Below are 21,104 nucleotides of genomic sequence, written 5' to 3'. Positions count from 1 at the left end.
GGATTCTTTAGGAACACAGAATTCTGGGCTGGAGATATAAATTTGACATACGCAGTTGGTGGTTGAAGCCGTAGAAGTGGGTGAGATTTCCTGCAGAGACAAATTTAGAAGGAGAAGGAAAGTAGTGACAGGATGGGTAGCACAGAAGGAAGGGTTGGTCTTCTATAGAATGTAAGGAAAGGTACATTTCCTTTATTGCAGTGATTCTGAAGACTGCTTACATGTTTAGAGTTGCCTGAGGAGCATTTTCAAAATAAGAATTGATAATCAGATCCCACCTCACAATTCTAGAAACTGGTAATGTTTTAAAATCCCCAAGTGATTTTAATTTGCAGCAAGGGTTAAGGACCACTGCTTAGCATATATATGAAGGTGAAAGTTGCTCAGTCATGGCACCTGAGCCACCAGGGAAGCCCAGGAATACTGGAGTGGGTAGCCTATCCCTTCTCAAGGGGATCTTTCCGACCCAGGAATCAAACAGGGGTCTCCTGCCTTACAAGCAGAATCTTTTACCAGCTGAGCTACCATGGATCCCCTAGCATATATATATGCTCGTAGTAAATCATTATATCTTGAACTTTTGTGTTTTTTCACAATCACTGGGAGAGCTTTCTAAAGCACAGTGGTCTTATCCTCAGTTTGATTCAGTAGGTATGAGTTGGATCCTGAGAATTTGCATATCTAACAAGTTTCTGGATGATCCTGAGAACCACTTTCAACAACAGGTGGAGGAAAGGCAACCCTTTGGAAAGATGGATGTAGATGCAGGTGGGCTTACAGGTTTGCCCTAAGGAAATTTAAGTTTCTTAATGTTCTTGCTTTTTTTATGATGTAGGCAGGTGAGGATCTCCGTGAGTAGTTGTGGTATTAAGAGAGGTTTGGAGATTGTTAGGTGTTAAATTGCCATCAAATAAGGGTGAAAGAAGAAGTCGACAGTTTTTATTTTACACCAGTTACCTTGTTTTCACCTGAAGAAAGATCCCCTTGGATCTTAATTTTGTCATCTAGTGAAGATGCACTGTCCTTTTTTTGTCACTGAAGAGTAATATTCTTCCCGTATATCTTTGTCCATGTTATTGGTAAAAATCTCTGGATGTGATGCTTATTCTGTAATTGACAAATGTAAAACCAATACATGAAAGAATCTTTATGATAATAGGATCTACTCACACATTCCTTGACTTTGAATGCTTTTTGCATTATATCCTATTCTGTACTGTCTTTAGCTCCCATGCTTTTAGCTATTGTTGGTTTCTTGTTAGATTCACTACCTCCTGCCCTACTTCTACCCTCAAAACAAATAAAGCAAACACGCACAAAAAAAGTAACAATTCCTAAGATTGATAATGTATACCTTATTAAATTGAAGAGAAATAGTATGAAACCTAATCTGTATCTCCTCCCCTGTGTATCATTAGGCTAGTTTTTAATTAGGGTATATTAATTCCAAAGATGAACATTCTTTTTGTATATGAATGTTCATTAAAATACTGTTTACTTTTCATATACACAGAGACTTTTGACAAGTGTACACTATTTCTTGAACACTTACTCTGTAGTGAAATAGAATATAGTTTTTATGTATCTTAGGTTTATAAGGGAGTGTTCTACCCTTTGCAGAATGCAGAGAAAATAGAATGTTCTTTCTATTCTAGACTGTTAAACAGATTCTTGTTAGACACATATTGCCTGAAAACACAGGCATGCAGTTTATAAGAAAAGGATGTTATCCTTCTGTCATGTTTGGATTCCATATGTGTAAGCTGATCATGCCAGTCATCTCAGTCCTATTAAGTTGAATAATATTTGTTTATTAAATAGAAAGACAGTCTCCATCAATTACTGTACTTCAACTGTTCATTTCAGTATGGATTAAAACCCTTATTCTCTATAGAATAGTTAAGTGGTTACAAACCATAAATAATATACTCAACAAGCACATGGCAGTTTATTTTTATTAACTTTGTCAGATGTTGGTTGTTGGAATTTCACAGTATTAAACAGGCTCGTGAAATTATTATTAATGTGAGTTATTAAAGATTGATTTAACTTCTTGTTTTTATTTTTCAGAATTTCTTTGAACATTTGAATTTACTGAGTTTTTAGTAAAATATTTCTAAAATGTTCCTCCTTATTTCTCTTTCTTCTGTTAATCTTACAGACTGATTTTAAGGGGTGTGGCAGAAGGTTCTAGACTCGATGAGTTTCCACCGAAATGTCGGAGAAGTCAGGCCAGAGCACAAAAGCAAAGGATGGGAAAAAGTATGCGACACTCAGTTTATTTAATACTTACAAGGGTAAATCATTAGAAACTCAGAAAACCACAGGTGAGTGAAATCAAGTGGCTTTTATGTTTTTTATAATTTTCATGGTTTCATTTTATACTATAAGTGACACACTAGAGCTATTGCTGTTAGGATCTAGGCAAACCTGTGTTAAAGCAGCCCTGTTTGCATTGGGCTTTTTATGTATATACACATCTTTGAGGGGATACAAAGTTTTTAAAGTTAAAATTTTATAAATGTTTTAAAATATGTTTATTTTTTCCAGTTTGTTGTCGGCAGAAAATAAGTTAAACTATATGGTTCCAAAGGGGAGACGTGGTTAATGAGATTAATAGGTATCAAGCTGAAATTATTTTAATCAAGTGTAGCTGATTTACAATATTTGTTAATTTGTGCTGTATAGCAAAGTGATTCAGTTATACATATATATACATTTTTTTATGTTCTTTTTCCATTATGGTTTATCACAGTATATTGAATACAGTAGGACTTTGTTTATCCATTCTATATATACTAGTTTGCATTTGCTGATCCCAAACTCCCATCTCATCCCCTTCCCCCACTTCCCCTGGGCAACCACAGGTCTGTCCTATATGTCTGAGTTTGTTTTGTATCATTATTTATTGTTTCACATATGAAGTTTTGAGTTTAAAGTCAGTTCCTTGGGAAAAACAGCATTGTCAGTATTTTCTTTTTTGTTAGTTCAGCTGTTAGAATTTTTCAAGCATTTGATCGGTGACTTGATAATTTGAATACAACTTCTACCTTGGGTTATGTTGCAGGTTTGTGGCTTAGTTTTAAATTTTTTTTCTTAAAATATTAGAAAATAATAACTCAGGATTCCATTAATTCCTATTTTCTTTTATGTTGTTTTAAGAATAAAGTAGTTACTAAGAAAGTTGATGTTACTGATCTTTAGTTGCAGCTCGCCATGGATTACAGAGTCTTGGAAAAGTTGGTATTTCTCGGCGTATGCCTCCACCTGCTAACCTCCCAAGTCTCAAAGCAGAAAACAAAGGCAATGATCCTAATGTGAACATTGTACCTAAAGACGGCACAGGATGGGCATCAAAACAAGAGCAACACGAAGAAGAAAAGTAAGTCAAAAGTCTACTAAAAAATGAAATCATTGCCCATTCTTCATGTCTGAGTGCCTTCTATGTGCTAGGTGTTATGCTCTCTGTATTACATATATCATGCCCTTTAAAATGTTTTCTATATAGTCAACTCTTGTGTAATTTTTACTATGAGTGGGTTTAGTGGCAGTATTTTCAGATGTCAGAGTAGAACAGATGACAGAAATACTGATCGCAACTTTCCTTTTTTCATACACTGTGTTAGGCTCCCTCCTGTTCCTCACCAAGTCAGGCATTCTCTTTCTATGATTTAAGAGTTGATTCTGTTAAATAATTTCCACAAAGCTTAGAGTTTGTCTGCCTCATTGAAACTACCTGATGTACATAATAGGTAATCAAGTAATACTATTTGAATGAATAAAGAATTAACAAGAAAACTGGCATGGAATTAGTAATGTCCCTCTTAATCATAATTCATTCAATAAATATTTAGTATTCTGTGTCAAGAATTATTCAGGGCCCTTGGTTTATTGAACGACCAAGCCAAGTAGTGGTAATTTTTAAAAATAAGACAAAATGAGTACGATACTTTTTGTCTATAACTATTACTAAAGCTCTGTATTCTGGGGAGCTTTATATGATAAATGCTACTACTTGGGTGAAGCTTATCAAAAGCTTATTGTTCTCTGCTTCTTAGTTAATAGAATTATTTTGTAGTAGCAAGTCAGTTTTAGGTCTGAGTATACCAGAAATATATTGCATTTTTTACATCTGTTAACTATTTTATTTTTAAGCCTTAACTCATTGCAAGGATTGAATGAAACTGTAGACCCTTATAAAACACCTTTTACTCATGGGGACACATCAGGCAGGTTACTATGACTTCTTTTGATGTAGTGGTGAACCTATTGACTGCTGAATGGAGAGCTTGCTTATTAGCCTTAGCTCCTGGCTAATCCCACCAATCCAGACTGTATGTATGCCTATAATGTTATTTCTAATTATAAATGTTTACTTCTTCAAAAGTAATTTTTGGTAGCTATGTTCAATAATGAGTGCTTCTATTTTTTCTTTCTCTTCCTTCCCTCTTCCCTTCCTTTCCTTCCAAAATTAAAAACAAAGCTGTCATCTCCTCGGGTTATTCAAGGGCAGAAATAAAAGAGGACAAAAATAGCTGTACTTCATTTAAAGGAATGTTGCAGAGGGAAAGCATGGGGGGTGCATCTGAGTAAATATGTAGCCAAAATCATTTGTATACAGATTTAGCTTAAATGCAATATTTATTTTGTTTAAACATACAATAGCTGAAATAATGGATTCATATTTTTTTAAGAGCACCAGAAGTTCCACCAGCACAACCAAAACCTGGGGTTGCAGCTCCCCCAGAAGTAGCACCTGCTCCCAAATCATGGGCCAGTAACAAGCAAGGTGGGCAAGGAGATGGTAAGTAGACGTTAGCCGGGGAAACTGGTTAGGCTTGATAGTTACTGAACAGCCATACAGAAGATAAGGGACAAATTATACTGTTTTGTCAGGGGCAGAGAACAGTGTCAAAAGATATCATTAGACCCTTAAAAAAAAGGATCTTTTAAAAAAATCTCTTGGGCTAGTTAAGTTTCAGTGTTAAGACCTATATATGAGCCAGTAATAGGAATCGAAGAAGTAGTCTTTAAGATACCCCAAGCCCCACATTACTCTATCTTTACTCTCTGTAACCAGACAAAATCTTGTGCCTTCAGCTCTGAGACAGAAAATACCCAGACATTAATGTTGATTGCTGTAAACCATATTAATCTCCATCAGTGCCCTTCAACCTTTTCTGTTCCAAACATGCCACTCCCAATTTACACGGTAGAGAAGATCTAGGAGAATAGCCATCAAGCATTGTACAAGAGACAGGGATCAAGACAATCCCCATGGAAAAGAAATGCAAAAAGCAAAATGGCTGTCTGAGGAGGCCTTACAGATAGCTGGGAAGAGAAGAGAAGGGAAAAGCAAAGGAGAAAAAGGAAAGATATTCCCATCTGAATGCAGAGTTCCAAAGAATAGCAAGGAGAGATAAGAAAGCCCTCCTCAGCGATCAATGCAAAGAAATAGGGGAAAACAACAGATTGGGAAAGACTAGAGATCTCTTCAAGAAAATTAGAGATACCAAAGGAACATTTCATGCAAAGATAGGCTCGATAAAGGACAGAAATGGTACGGACCTAACCGAAGCAGAAGATACTAAGAAGAGGTGGCAAGAATACACAGAAGAACTGTACAAAAAAGATCTTCACGACCCAGATAATCACGATGGTGTGATCACTCACCTAGAGCCAGACATCCTGGAATGTGAAGTCAAGTGGGCCTTAGAAAGCATCACTACGAACAAAGCTAGTGGAGGTGATGAAATTCCAGTTGAGCTATTTCAAATCCTGAAAGATGATGCTGTGAAAGTGCTGCACTCGATATGCCAGCAAATTTGGAAAACTCAGCAGTGGCCACAGGACTGGAAAAGGTCAGTTTTCATTCCAATCCCAAAGAAAGGCAATGCCAAAGAATGCTCAAACTACCGCACAATTGCACTCATCTCACATGCTAGTAAAGTAATTCTCAAAATTCTCCAAGCCAGACTTCAGCAATACGTGAACTGTGAACTTCTCAGATGTTCAAGCTGGTTTTAGAAAAGGCAGAGGAACCAGAGATAAAATTGCCAATATCCGCTGGATCATCGAAAAAGCAAGAGAGTTCCAGAAAAACATCTATTTCTGCTTTATTGACTATGCCAAAGCCTTTGACTGTGTGGATCACAATAAACTGTGGAAAATTCTGAAAGAGATAGGAATACCAGACCATCTGACCTGTCTCTTGAGAAACCTGTATGCAGGTCAGGAAGCAACAGTTAGAACTAGACATGGAACAACAGACTGGTTCCAAATAGGAAAAGGAGTACGTCAAGGCTGTATATTGTCACCCTGCTTATTTAACTTATATGCAGAGTATATCATGAGAAACGCTGGGCTGGAAGAAACACAAGCTGTAATCAAGATTGTTGGGAGAAATATCAATAACCTCAGATAGGCAGATGACACCACCCTTATGGCAGAAAGTGAAGAACTAAAGAGCCTCTTGATGAAAGTGAAAGAGGAGAGTGAAGAAGTTGGCTTAAAGCTCAACGTTCAGAAAACTAAGATCATGGCATCTGGTCCCATAACTTCATGGGAAATAGATGGGGAAACAGTGGAAACAGTGTCAGACTTTATTTTTTGGGGGCTCCAAAATCACTGCAGATGGTGATTTCAGCCGTGAAATTAAAAGACGCTTACTCCTTGGAAGGAAGGTTATGGCCAACCTAGATAGCATATTTAAAAGCAGAGACATTACTTTGCCAACAAAAGTCCTTCTAGTCAAGGCTATGGATTTTCCAGTGGTCATGTATGCATGTGAGAGTTGGATGGTGAAGAAAGCTGAGCGCCGAAGAATTGATGCTTTTGAACTGTGGTGTTGGAGAAGACTCTTGAGAGTCCCTTGGACTGCAAGGAGATCCAGTCAATCCATCCTAAAGGAGGTCAGTCCTGGGTGTTCATTGGAAGGACTGATGTTGAAGCTGAAACTCCAATACTTTGGCCACCTCATGCGAAGGGTTGACTCATTGGAAAAGACCCTAATGCTGGGTAGGATTGAGGGCAGGAGGAGAAGGGGACGACAGAGGATGAGATGGTTGGATGGCATCACCAACTCGATGGACATGGGTTTGGGTAGACTCCGGGAGTTGGTGATGGACAGAGAGGCCTGGCGTGCTGCAATTCATGGGGTCGCAAAGAGTCGGACACGACTGAGCGACTGAACTGAACTGAACTGAACAGTAGCTGTAATACTTCCCTCCCCGCTAGGAATGATGGACTTCCCAACAAAATTTAATTTTCCCACTTGCAAACATGTCTGTAAAACATTATATAGAGAAACCCATCTAGGCCGTCAAGCTAATAAAGTCCTTTTAGTTTATGGAAGTATAAAATAAATAGGCAAGTAGGTATACAGGCAAATGAGTGAATAGTGAGGTGCCATCAGTATCTCAGGAGTTAGTTAAACAAAAACATCTTAGCCTCACCGTATTTTTAGTGTTGATTCATAAATTCTGTTTTAGTAATGTTGTTTGAACTGATTCTTAGTGTTATTTATTAGCAAAAAACTTTAACTTGTGTTGAAAATGAAAGGAGTCATAATAAAAGAGAAACAGAAGTGAAACTCTCCTCGTTTGCTGCACCAATTTTAATGAGTCTGCCAGAACGATGTCTGGCAGATTCCATTCTCAGACTTTTTTTCTCCTCATGGCTGTTTATTAACTTTCCAAGGGATTCTAATTCTAGATAAACTGAAAATGTTATGGATATGAACAGTCACCATTGCAGTGTGGAATAAATTACCAAAAAAAGGAGAGCGCTCTATCCTAGGAGGGTTTTTTAATTATCTTCAGTATTATATGTTGTTTTTTTTTTTAATCTATAGGAATCCAGGTGAATAGTCATTTTCAGCAAGAATTTCCCAGCCTACAGGCAGCTGGGGATCAGGAAAAAAAAGAAAAAGAAGCAAATGATGACAATTATGGACCTGGACCCAGTTTACGCCCACCAAGTAAAAATATTTTCTTTTAATAAAAGTATAGAGTGAGATTATATTTGTGTTCTATTTTGATATAACCTCCTGCCTGCTGCTGTTGTATGTAGTTTGAAAAGGCAGACAGTAACTATAGTTGATTGCCACTCTAGTATGGTTTTTACATGAACAGCATCAGTTTAACTTGAGAACTTGTTGGAAGTATATGTCTTGGGCCTCACACCCAACCTACTAAATCAAAAGTTAGCATTTTAACAAAATGACTGGAGAACTTACACAAGTATTTGGTTATTTTTACAATAGTAAAAATTTTTAGCAAACCTCCCCAATATGCAAATGTTTATGTATAAATTATATTCATTCATTTGCTTTCTGCTAATATTCAGGAATCTCTTGCTTTCTGAATTCAAACTGAGGAGCTAATCAATTTGGATAGTAAGAGATACTTGTATTACGTGCATTATAAAGCAGAAACTAAAAATAGAAATGTAAAATCTTTGAGAGATTTAAAAATGTCTTATTAGTTACATTGGATTCATAGTGTTGTTACCAGATATCTCAAAGGACCCTGGACCTGTACAGGGTAGTCCTCTTTACAGTAATAGTTACAAATCCATGTTTTTTTATAACCTGATACATAATTATTGTTATGTGGTTGATGAGTTTATACTAGGAATTGTGTCAGCTCCACTGTTTTCTTGTTTAGTTTCTTTTCACCAGTTATCTGTTGCTCTGTAACGTATTTGGCAGCTTAAGATGACAAACAGCTGGGCATTTCAAGCAGTCTCTGAGGGTTAGGAATCTAGCAGCCACTTAGCTGGGGGTTCTGCCTCAGGTTTTGTTGGTTCTCTCTCATCAAAATTACAGTGAAGCTCTCATCTGTTGCTGACTTGGCTGGGGCTGCTGTGTCAAGCTCTCTCGTGGCTCATTTGTGTGTGGGCAGCTCACAACATGACTTCTCAGAAAAAATAAGGAGGAACAAACAAACATCTCTCACCCAAGATGGAAATCCCTAGGCTTTCATAGCCTGTTTTCAGAGAAGACCGCCAACACATCTGTCTTACTCTACAGGTTACACAGACCAATCCTGGTACACAGTTCAGAGTGGACTACACAGAGTATGAATAGAAGGAGATAGAGACCACTTGAACCAAATAGGGTTTCCTTGTAAAACCGATTATCTGTTTTACTTGGTTACGTATAGTTGAATCAGATTACACAGACACGAAATCTGTGCACTTGGGCACATGTAATAGGTAGTAATAGACAGAAAATTAATGAGAGCATGCGTCACTATCAATCCTTTTGGGTTATAGAACTCCCTTCCCTCAGGACTGCTCTGGTATAACTGTGATTTTAATCTCTGTATCAAAAACTGGTGAAGCTTGATAGGGAATTCCTAATATTTTCTTCCCCAAACCCCAGTGTTTGCTTCTGGAGGTACCCTCTGAGGTATATCCTCTCTACTTTGGAAGTCACTGCTCTGACTACCTAAACACCTTCAAAGCCTAGATATCTAGTACAGCCTAGATTAGACTTTCACTGTTCCTTCACTATGCTTACTTGATTTCTAGTACAGACTAGACTTTCCTATTCCTTCACTGTGCTTGCTTGCTTAAATATTCTTGAAATATGCCTCGCTTGGTTTCATTGTGTTCCATTTTGAGATTTTCTTTGTTTTCTTATTTTCCTATCTCTCTTCACACCAGATGTTGCTTGTTGGAGAGATGGTGGTAAATCTACTAGTTCATCTTTAACATCTGACCAAGATGAAAAGCCTGGCCAGGATGAAAGCACAGCTGGAACATCAGAGCAAAATGATATCCTCAAAGTGGTGGAAAAGAGGATAGCTTGTGGTCCTCCACAGGCGAAACTGAATGGACAACAGCCTGCCCTTGCTTCCCAGTACAGAGCTATGATGCCTCCTTATGTGAGTATTGTCGAATCAGCAAGGGGTTAGATAAGAGATTTTTGATTGGATTCCAAGGAAAGAATTCTAATGGGGAAAAGTTTAGGTCTTTATTTTCATTAACATCTAACTAAAAATTAACATTTCCTTTGATTATGAATTTAGGAATCAATCACAGCAGTACCTGAGTTTTACCCTTAATAGGCATCTTCATATAACATTACATTGTTGTAAGATACTGCAAATATTTTTTATACTCAGCATAACTTCAAAATAGTTATTGGTGTTACTTATTGAAGCATGCATGTTACTGTATCACAGATTTTGTTTTTTAAATATCATGGTGACAGAATTTTAGTATAATTAATTTCTTAGTAATCCTGTGTTTTCAATTATGCATTTAAAAACATTTTTATGAGATGAGGTCCATAGGATTTATCGGACTATTAAAGGGGTTGTTCATGGCACAAAAAAGATCAATACCTGCTTTAGTTCTAAAGTTTTTATTAATATTACCTTTAAGTATTTTTAAAATCTTTTTATAATGAAATATTTTTAACATTCAAAAACAGAAATAATTAAAAGAAAGCATGAACTTTCTTCCTCTCGTATCTGCCATACATCTTCAACAGTTATCAATTTGTGGTACATCTTGTTTCACTTACATTTCTCACCACCTGGGATTACTAAACAAATCCTAGGTATATCATCTCATCCATATACATTTTAGATTAGATTTTAAGAGAAAGACTAGGGGGAAACTCACAGTGCCGTTATCACACCTAAGAAAAAAATTCTTCTTTAAATACTAAGTCATTGTTCCAGTTTCCCTGATTATCTCTTAATTAGGATCCAGGTACCATCTATTCTTGAGATTGGTTGATATTTTTCTTAGCAATTTTGTTATCTATGGGTATCTCTTTTCCTCCATCTCTTACTTTCTTTGGAGAATATCTATTACAGTTTGTTATTCTGTGGAGTTTCTCATAGTCTGGATTTTGCTGATTCTGTCCTTGTAGTTGCATTTAATATATATTTCTAAGGGGACTTCCCTGGCAGTTCAGTGGTTCCACACTGCCAGTGCAGGGGGCACAGGTTTGATCTCTAGTCAGCGAATTAAATTCCACATGCCACATATTGCACCCCCACCTCAAAAAAAAGAACTTAAGAGTGGCAGGGGAAATTTAATTTTTGAAGTATATATTACTATAAATACTTCTGACCCCCATATTTCCTATAAATTTGATGCCCTCTTTTTGGTTTGCTCTCAGCCTACTGTGAAATTACATGGCAAGTTACATGTGTTCAAGTAAATAAATTTACATTTTATTTAACCATTCTAAGATAGAGGGAAATAAATTATTAATACAATTGCTTATTGAATATTTTCTTTAAAAATTGGGGTATATAATAAGATCAGTCTTAAATGCTAACCTGACCTTGAATAATGATTTGCATACAAATACTGGTCTCCTGATATTTTTCAAGTTGTGCCTCCAAAAGGACCCCTGAATTTCCAGATATGGGGGTGGGATAAGGGAAGGTAAAAGGGAAGACCAAGTGAGCTTTGTTACCAATTTCATCAATGAATTTATTCAAATAAAGTTTCATTAAACAAACATTTAAAAAAATACTACATATTGAGAACTTAAGTTGTTTCTACAATGTTTTTGAGGCAAATTCCTAAATTTTAAACATTTAACGCCACACAAATTAATATCTATGCCTAAGTAATCAGCAGAAAGATCTAATGCAACTTAACCTATGACCATTTGCCTCCAGTTATCTATTTGCTAATTTCAGTGTGGACGTGGGATGGAACCAACAATTCTCTGGAGTATTCCCCAAACACAAAGCTTCCCCAGTTGAGTTTCAGCTGTTGCTTATCTTAATTAACTTTTGCTCCAACCCTGCTTAGAAATTTCTTCTTTACATAGCACGATCATATAGGCATAGCTTTTCTTCAAGTCTGAAGTAATCTTCTCATCTAATGGTTTTTTTGTTTTTAAAGAAAAACTAATGTATTTCAGGATATAAATTATGTATTTAAGGTAATACAATTTCATTTTTTTAAAACATAATTTAACCTGGATATCAGCAGAGTAAATAACCAAGCACTGCTTGACATTTCTTCCCTTATAAATCATAGGATAATTCCCTTGGTATTACTAGCTGTCTTCATAATCTAACTAACAAATTCTCCTAAAGTCAGATTCACAGAGCCAAGTTCCCATAGATGGCATCATCTTTGGGCCTTTGTGTGTAACTACTATCTGTGTAATAACTTGACTCAGAATCTGCTTAGGCCCTCCCCATAGAAAATCTCTCAATTAGCTGCCTGCCCACTTCCTCCCTCACCTTTCTTGGGTTATGGGCTATCCTTGTATCTGAACTCAGTTCTTTACCAACAAATAGGCTCTCAGTTAATCTACTCTTGCATTAGGATGAGATTTCACATTGTATCCTTTCACATCTTTAAATTTGGTTAAGAAAATTGAAGTTTTCTGAGCTGCATGCATGTTGTATTTGTTATATTTTCAATTCCGTGCACAGTTATTTTTATGTAACTTGGTTAATGAGATACCAGAAGTTCTTAATCATTTCTATATATTATAATTTCAGGCTTGGGGTAACCTTTTTTTTTTTCAAATAACTTAGTAGCTAAATTTACCAATTTTTGTTTCCTTTATACAGATGTTTCAGCAGTATCCTAGGATGGCCTATCCTCCTCTACATGGTCCCATGAGGTTTCCACCTTCTTTATCTGAAACAAACAAGTAAGACTATTAAAAGATTAAAGTTTTCAGGGTGTACATATATATATATATGCTTGTTAAGATTTTCAGGAGGTTGAGTAGATTGTGGGGATTTATTCTGTCCTCAATGTACATTTGTCATCAACAAGTAATTGGTTAACTTTCATCAAGATAGAAGAAAAATACTTTATTCTTCTAAAACATTAAATCACTTGACATAAAATCCTGAAAACTGAAAATTGTGGCCCCCGAAATGGCACTTGTTTACTCCTCCTTCCTTCCATGATGTTGATAACTCCCATTCTTTTTTTTCTTAATTGGAAGTCTTGAGCATCCTCCTGGATAATGATTTTCCTTCAAGTTCTTTATTTTGAGATGAGTAGTACTCTTAGCCATATAGATTTCTAATGTATATTTGTTTTATTTTAAATGCTTAAAAATTTTGCTGTTAAGTATCTGCATAAGAAATATCATTATGTATTAAATTTATGTGTTAATCTTACAGTCTCTTCGTATACATGTCAGTGCAGAATACTTTGTATATCACCGTGTAGAAAGCACTAATGTTGAATTGAAATTAACTAACTTCCAATCTTTCAATATTTTCATAATTTAGTATCATTAAAACTTAGTATCCCTTTTCCCTCATAACCTGTCACTGCTTAGAGGCCTTCGAGGAAGAGGCCCACCTCCTTCATGGGCCTCTGAGCCTGAACGTCCCTCCATCCTTAGTGCATCAGAACTGAAGGAGCTTGATAAATTTGATAACCTAGATGCTGAAGCTGACGAAGGTTGGGCAGGTAAGAGACAAGATTAATAAAGCACTTTTAGATTTTATACACTTTGAAACAGTCAGTCTGAGTTCTCCTTAATTTAATAGGTGCTCAGATGGAAGTAGATTATACAGAACAGCTGAATTTCAGTGATGATGATGAGCAAGGAAGTAGTAGTCCTAAAGAAAACAGCAGGTAAGTTGTGATATCTGTTACTAATAATAGTGTGAATTTGTTAATGTAACATGGACTGTTTATTTAATTTTATTTTTGCCTGTGCTGGGTCTTTGTTGCTGCTCACAGGCTTTCTCTGGTTGGGCGAGTAAGGGCTATTCTCTAATCGTGCATGGACTTCTCTTTGCGGTGGCTTCTTTTGTTGTGGAGCACGAGCTCTGGAGAGTGCGGGCTTCAGTAGTTATGGCCTGTGGGCTTAGTTGCCTCTTGGCATGTGGAATCTTCCTGGACTAGGGAGTCCAGGAAGTGAGTCCATGTCTCCTGCAGGGGCAGTTGGATTCTTAACCACTGGACCACCAGGGAAGTCCCATATGAGCCGTTTATGCAAACAGTTTTCATTAATAGGTATTTCCTCCCTGCTTATAGAATTTCTACATTCTACTCTGAGGATTTTTACTGAGTGAGAAGGTGATTGATGAGCCAAATTTTCAAAGTATGAATAATCAAGGGATTAAGGGTCTGATGTTTCTAAAGAAAATACTTAGTTTTTAAAAAGAAGCTGTTTATATGGCTGAGTCCCTACCCCATTCACCTGAAACTATCACAACATTGTTTGTTAACTGGCTATACCCAATACAAAATAAGGAGAAGGCAATGGCAACCCACTCTAGTACTCTTGCCTGGAGAATTCCATGGACGGAGGAGCCCGGTAGGCTGCAGTCCATGGGGTCGTGAAGAGTCGGACGCAACTGAGCGACTTCACTTTCACTTTTCACTGTCATGCATTGGAGAAGGAAATGGCAACCCACTCCAGTGTTCTTACCTGGAAAATCCCAGGGACGGCGGAGCCTGGTGGGCTGCCGTCTGTGGGGTCTCACAGAGTCGGCCACGACTGAAGCGACTTAGCAGCAGTAGCAGCAATACAAAATAAAAAGTTAAAAACTACGTAGATGCTTGTCATCTAATGGAGATACTTTGAGAGACAGTATCAGGGATCATTTAAAACTTGTTACTTGCTTGACCTGATCAATATTTATAAAATTGGAGAAAAATTACTTGGATTACAACAGCTGCTTCAAGTCTTTGATTTTTTTAAACTTAGCAAGGAGCAATAAATTCTTGGGAAATGGGAGCTTTTCCTCTTTTTTTTTTAACATAGGGGCAGTGAGGTCAGGAATATATGGGTCATAAAGCATAAAAATTGGGCTCTTAAAATAAACAGGAGTTTGCATGTACACGTCGGTATAGTTTTTCAGCCATAATGTTGTAATACATTGCTGTTTGATGATCAGCTGTGAGATGCCTGTGATTTGTCGTTACTTTTAAAATACTATAGCTTGATTGCTCTTTTTAATTAAATCAGAACAAATTAGAGTAAATGAGAATACATTAATTAATTATCTGGAGTATTAGTTGCATTCAGATGAGAGTTTGGAGTGGGAATAATAGAATAATAGAAAATGATGGAGTCATATTGTGTGTCAAGTGTGAGTGTCTGTATTTGACAAGTACTCTGTTGCACCTTATATCTTGTGATAATCTGGCCAAGCCCAGGCCCCATCACATTGTAGATAATAGCGTATATTTCTTGAATGAATAAATTAGCACTGCTCAATTAAAAAGCCACCTCATTCTTTCATGCATTTTCCCCTGAAACTGTATGAAAGTAATGTCTTTTTTATGTTGAAAAAATGCATTTACTTAGCGTTTATGTTTGTCCATTCTACTTATTATTTCACTTGGGTTTTGATTCTTCAGTGAGGATCAAGGTTCAAAAGCCTCTGAAAACACTGAAAACCGAAAAGAACCAGATGAAGTTTCCAACACCAAGTCATCTTCTCAGATACCTGTCCAGCCATCAGTAGCAAAAGGTCCCTATGGGAAAGGACCGCCATTTAACCAGGTTTGTTGAAATCATGGAGATTCTTGTCACTGCAGACAAGAGACAAGGATGAATTAATCTTATAATCACAGAGTTGGAAAAAGCCTTAGGAAATGGAAACTATATGTTTTTTCTTAAAGAGACATAAACCATAGATTTATTGCATACAAACAGAACTATCAATACTACAGTAGCTAAAAGTATCAAGTAGAAACTAAAGTTTCACTCTTTTCCTTCTTATAGCAGCTTGGTCAGGTCAGAGTAGAAGGATAAATTGTTTTTCCAAACTAACATAGCTGAAGTGCTCGACAGTTTATTGGATGCTTTGTAAATCCTAATTAGTATTCATGTGTGAAATTATATGTTATCCCAGTAGGGAAATCACACTAGGGAGTAAAGAAATCTATGAAGTCTGAGCTATTTTGAAGAACATTTTTTTAAAAAACAAAAAGAAGCGTATGGGCAATAGATACACTTGATCTTGCTTCTAAAATGTAGTAAGGACTACATTACAATGCGAGAATTTAAAGGGGCTGTCTTCCAGAAAGCCTACTTTAGTAATTCATGGTATACTCGGTATGAATTTGTTGAATTCATACAAAACAAATGCAGGAATGTGGTGCCTTCAGGGAGGTTAAAAATAAGTAGCTAACAGTGCAGCGATAGAGTGCACATAGTTCTTAGAAACTTCTGTGTAAAAGATTTCAGAAAAGACTTGCTGCTTAAAGCAAGAAATAACCAGTAAAAAAGGGGAAGGGAGCAGTTCCTACTTCAGAGTAGAGAAGTATGAAAACCTCATGGAGAAAACATGGCCCTATGAAGAAGTCCCCAGCAGTATATTAGAAAGGAGTAAGAGAGCTGTGTAAGAACTAGTAGTTGTTAAGTCTTATATGCTATACCAGAAGTTTGAATTTCATAAGCCATTGGTGAGTCATTGGAAAATAAATTTGTGAATTCTGGAAAAGCAGGTTTTTTTAAGTAATTTTTAAGTAAAACCTGTATTTTATGTGACTTTTAACTGGCATAGTAGGGAATGATGAAAGAACAGAAAAATACAGACAATATCTTGATATGTGTGTGTGTGATACTGATGGATAAAAACAAGTGAATAGTCCATTCATATCTGGTTCCACTGTTTTAGATGTTTCTTTATATAAACTTTAAAAGTTTAGTCTGCCACTAGGAAAAAAATTCCATAAAAAGAATTGGGCCTATATAAATAAAAATTTGAAATTAAAGGCATAATTCTCCACAGCCGGATTACGTGGGCTACAATTCTAGAATTTTTACACTAAGAATCTACTCTTAACAAAGTTATTTTGTGATTGTAACCTTATTGAAATACCTGAGTGATGCTACAGAATGTAGTTATATTATAGGAACTGATGTACTTTTATTTAAAAAGGAAAAGAGTAATGATGTTTTACTTTTTGCAGTCTTTTAACATTACAGTCAGAAATATTTGAAGTAGATATTTTTTATCTTATTTTGTAAAAATTCTTTTCTTTATAATAGGAACGTGGACCATCATCACACTTGCCACCACCTCCAAAGTTGCTTGCACAGCAGGTAAATCTTAACTAAATGCTTGTTAATGGTCTGTAGTATTATTTGCCCTATTTGTTATAGTGGAAAGGTTCTGTATTTCTTACTAATAATTTTTATGAAATAGTTATCGACTTTACCTGGTAGCTGTACCTCTTTAGCCTTTCCCTCTTCCTTCTCAGCTGATTAGCATGCTCCTGATTTTTCTAAGAAAATAAGAAGCACCTGTTCTTCCCAATCAAGTACCTTTCCTGTTCTGACATTTTTTTCTATTGTCCTTGTTCCTTAGGACCACCTTTCTACTTGTTCCCTGGTTCCCATCTTTGTCGGTTACCAGTAATATTGTCTCTCATCTTTAAGAAATGTTTTAAACACCGACCCTTCTTCAACTTCCACTACACTCCACGGCCCCCCATCACCACCACCAGTTTCCTCCCTATATCTCTGTTCTCCTTCATGGCAAAATTGTTTTAGTTGAGTTGTTTACACTTACTGCCATCACTTTCTCATTAACTCTCTCCAGTTTTACTTTCATCTCCCAGTATACCTTTGAAAATGTTATTATCAAAGTTAATAATGACTGTTCCATCTTGCCACAATCAGTTCTCTTGTATTCATATACTTAATCTCAGCAGCAGTTAGCATAGGTAGTCTCTTCATCACTCCATCCTTCTAAAATTTTGCTTTTGAGATATCACAGATATTAACAGTTCACAGGCCTTTCTTCCCTGATCACTCTACTATGATAGGTGCACGTACTGTCACCATCATCTCCACTAGTCATTTTCCTTTTAACCACTGCGTGCTCTTTGTAGCATTTCTATACACATACAAGCTAAAACTAAAACATCTAGCAGAAAATGTAGAAGAAAGTCTTTATGAACTTGGGCCAACAAAAATGTCATGGATGAGACAAAAAGGACATGAATTAGAAAGAAGAGATTGATCAGTTTGATTTTTGAAAAACATCTTTAAGGCAAAGAAAAGATATCGCAGGAAAAATACTAGTAATTCATCTGACAAGGAACTTATATTGGGCGGGGGGGTGGGGGTGGGGTGCACGTACATGTATTTAAAAACTCTTGCAACTCAACAATGAGACCAAAAAGTCCAACAGAATGATTTGAACATTCATTTCATAAAATAAGGTATACAGATGGCTAATAAGCACATGAAAAATTGTTCAATATCTTTAGTTCCCAGCAAAATGAAAAATAAAACCACATTGAAATTTTGTTACACGTCCAGAATTCTCAAGGCTGATGGCACCAGATGTTGGCAAGGATATAGAGCAGGTGACACTGTCATACATTGCTGATGGAGCCGTAAAACCTGTAATCAGTTTGGCAGTTTCTTATAAAGTGAAACACATAGTTGCTATATGACTTGGCAGTTCCATTCCTGGGTATTCATCTAAAGGAAACGAAAACATGCGTTTACATAAATGCTTAAGCAGGAATGCCTGTAGCTGTCTTATTCCTAGTTAAAAAACTAGAAGCAATCCAAATGTATGTCCGTCCACAGACAAAACAATATGCCTGTGATGCCGTAGTATCCAGCAATAGAATTGAGCAAACAGTTGTTGCACACAGTGACCCCAATACCATTACCCTGGGCACTAGAAGCCAGATACAAAACAAAATAACGTATTGTATCCACTTTTGTGAAAGTTTAGGAAAGGCAGAACTACTCTATACTACAGAAGTAGATTACTGGTTGCATAGGGTCAGGGATTCATACAGAGGACTGACAAAAATACTCTATATATTGAATGGGGCAGTAGTTAACATAAGTTTATCATTTGTCCAAACTCATCAAACTATACAGTTAAAATATATGCATCACAGCTTGTCTTTGAGATATAGATTAAGTAACAATACCAGAGAGATGAAGCAGTTTTTCTGAGATAGCACTGTTTGGTAAAGTCTGGATTCATGGTTTGTTTGGTTGGTTGGTTGTTTTTAGTATTCAGTCCAGTGTTTTCACCATATCATTGTTTTCTCTTTTGTAGGAATTCTGAATAGTTACATGGCTTTTAAGGTTTCTTCACCCTAGTAGCTATTAAAAATCAGTATTTTTAAACCACATTTTTAAGTTCCTTGATGTTTCAGCTCTTCATGTATAGACTTCTCAAAAAAAAAAAAAAAGAATTCTCTACCCAGGCTGCTTTCTAGGAATTTCTTCTCCTTTGGCGTGTCAGCAGCATCGGTGTCTCTGTTCTTCACTTAGCATCTTTGACTATCCACTCTTTCCTTGTAACTGTACCCCGAGCTTTGCTCATGTGGTGCTATGTTGCATCTTTATGGACTTCTTTTCTCCCTCTTTAGGTATTCCATCTCTGACAGTTACTACTAAAGCACTCATATTCTAAATTTCCTTTGTCTCTAAATTTAAATTTCCTTGTCTTCTAAATTTTTCCTTTGTCCCATAAATTTACATGTTATGGCAGCTTCTAATTTTATTCAACAAATATTGACTGAGCCGTAATGTCTGGCACAATAGATAGGTACATGCTCAGTAAATATTAGATGGCTGGATTAACTATTCTAGAAACTTACCTAGATATACTATTTTCCCCACATTGATTTTCCATTTAATGTGTATGTTTTTCAGGGAAATTTCTGATATTCTGTGGAGCATTTTGCTCCTGCTATATGTCTGTAATATATCCTGTGTTGTCATACTCATCTGAGAATTTATTTTAAAATTTCAGCATCCTCCTCCAGACCGACTGGCAGTACCTGGAAGACCAGGCCCTTTCCCTGCCAAGCAGCAGGTCCCAGATGAAGATGAAATATGGAAGCAAAGAAGAAGGCAACAGTCAGAAGTTTCTGTAGCAGTGGAACGTGCTCGTAAACGGCGTGAAGAGGAAGAGCGAAGAATGGAAGAACAAAGGAAAGCAGCATGTGCAGAGAAACTTAAACGACTGGATGAAAAGCTTGGCATAGTGGACAAACAACCCTCTCCAGAGAAAATTAGAGAAAGGGAGCGAGAAAAAGAACGAGAAAAGGAACGGGAACGTGAGAAAGAACTTGAAAAAGAACAAGAGCGGGAGCGAGAGAAGGAGAGGGAAAGAGAAAGGGAAAGGCAACAGGAAAAGGAAAAAGAACTGGAGCAAGAACAGGAAAAACAGAGAGAAATGGAGAAGGAAAGAAAGCAAGAAAAAGAGAAGGAGCTAGAACAGCAGCAAGAAAAGGAAAAAGAACTGCAAAAGACGAAAGAACAGGAAAAGGAATGTGAGCTGGAGAAAAGAGAGAGAGAGAAAGTAGACGAAAAAATTGAACACAAAGAACCTACTTCAGAACCTATAGTAGAAAAACCAGAAAGTGAAAACAACTATAACAAAGGTATGATAGTCTTGTTTGTCCTTACATAAGCTTTTCAAAAGGCTTCCTATTACTTATATTGTGAATGTTGAATGTTTGTGTATTTTTAAAATAAGTAATCCAAATAAAAGTGATTGATGTTTTTTGGTTATAGGTTGAATTTTATTGGATGCGTTTTTTTTAAATTGAATACTTGAAAATGTGGGGTTCTGTAATTTTTTTTATGATGATAAAATTCATGTAACATAAAATTTAGCATCTTAACCATTTTTTATTAAAATGGTATTAAAAGCACTCATGATAAACCATCACTGCCATCTATCTCCAGAACTCCTTTCATCTTGTGAAATCAAAATTCTATATCTATTAAACAATAACTCCCCAGCCCCTGGATGGTGATTCTGCTTCCTTCCTGTGGGTGTGATTGTGACTGTCAGTGCCTCATGTGGGTGGAATCATATAGTATTTGTCTTTTCATGACTGACATTTTTATCATAATGTCCTTAAGTTTCATCAGTTGTAGCATGAGTGAAAGAAAAAAAGAAAGGATAGAATTTCCTTCCTTTTTAAGTCTACTAATGCATCATATAAATGCACACACACACCATATTTTGCTTACCCAATCTTGGGTTGATGGACCCTTGGGTTGATTCCATGTTTTACCTATTTTGAATAATATTGATGTGACTATGAGTGTACAGATATCTCTTTGAGACCCTACTTTCATTTATTTTGAGTCAGGCATACCTCAGAGATGTTGCAGGTTTGTTCCAGAACAC

General features: G+C 36.5%; 1 protein-coding gene across 12 annotated transcripts in view; it reads left to right on the top strand.

Moving 5' to 3' along the window:
• Positions 1-21,104, top strand: part of PRRC2C (proline rich coiled-coil 2C) — a 95,353-nt gene that overhangs the window by 24,081 nt on the left and 50,168 nt on the right. For 9 of the 12 annotated variants that reach the window (XM_081489508.1, XM_081489507.1, XM_081489500.1 and 6 more), the window contains exons 2-12: positions 2,162-2,327; positions 3,205-3,382; positions 4,695-4,804; positions 7,853-7,978; positions 9,670-9,890; positions 12,564-12,646; positions 13,292-13,425; positions 13,506-13,593; positions 15,331-15,475; positions 16,970-17,023; positions 19,713-20,346. In XM_081489508.1, coding sequence (XP_081345634.1) covers positions 2,216-2,327; positions 3,205-3,382; positions 4,695-4,804; positions 7,853-7,978; positions 9,670-9,890; positions 12,564-12,646; positions 13,292-13,425; positions 13,506-13,593; positions 15,331-15,475; positions 16,970-17,023; positions 19,713-20,346 — 1,885 coding nt within the window. In that variant the 5' untranslated portion in view covers positions 2,162-2,215. The remainder of the gene's footprint in view (positions 1-2,161; positions 2,328-3,204; positions 3,383-4,694; positions 4,805-7,852; positions 7,979-9,669; positions 9,891-12,563; positions 12,647-13,291; positions 13,426-13,505; positions 13,594-15,330; positions 15,476-16,969; positions 17,024-19,712; positions 20,347-21,104) is intronic. The other 3 variants (XM_081489506.1, XM_081489499.1, XM_081489497.1) reach the window with 1 other exon arrangement.

This window comes from Giraffa tippelskirchi, chromosome 5 (genome assembly GCF_054371585.1).
Source record: "Giraffa tippelskirchi isolate mGirTip1 chromosome 5, T2T-mGirTip1v1.2.pri, whole genome shotgun sequence".
Classification (NCBI taxonomy): domain Eukaryota; kingdom Metazoa; phylum Chordata; class Mammalia; order Artiodactyla; family Giraffidae; genus Giraffa; species Giraffa tippelskirchi.
This window is presented reverse-complemented; position numbering and strand designations above follow the sequence as displayed.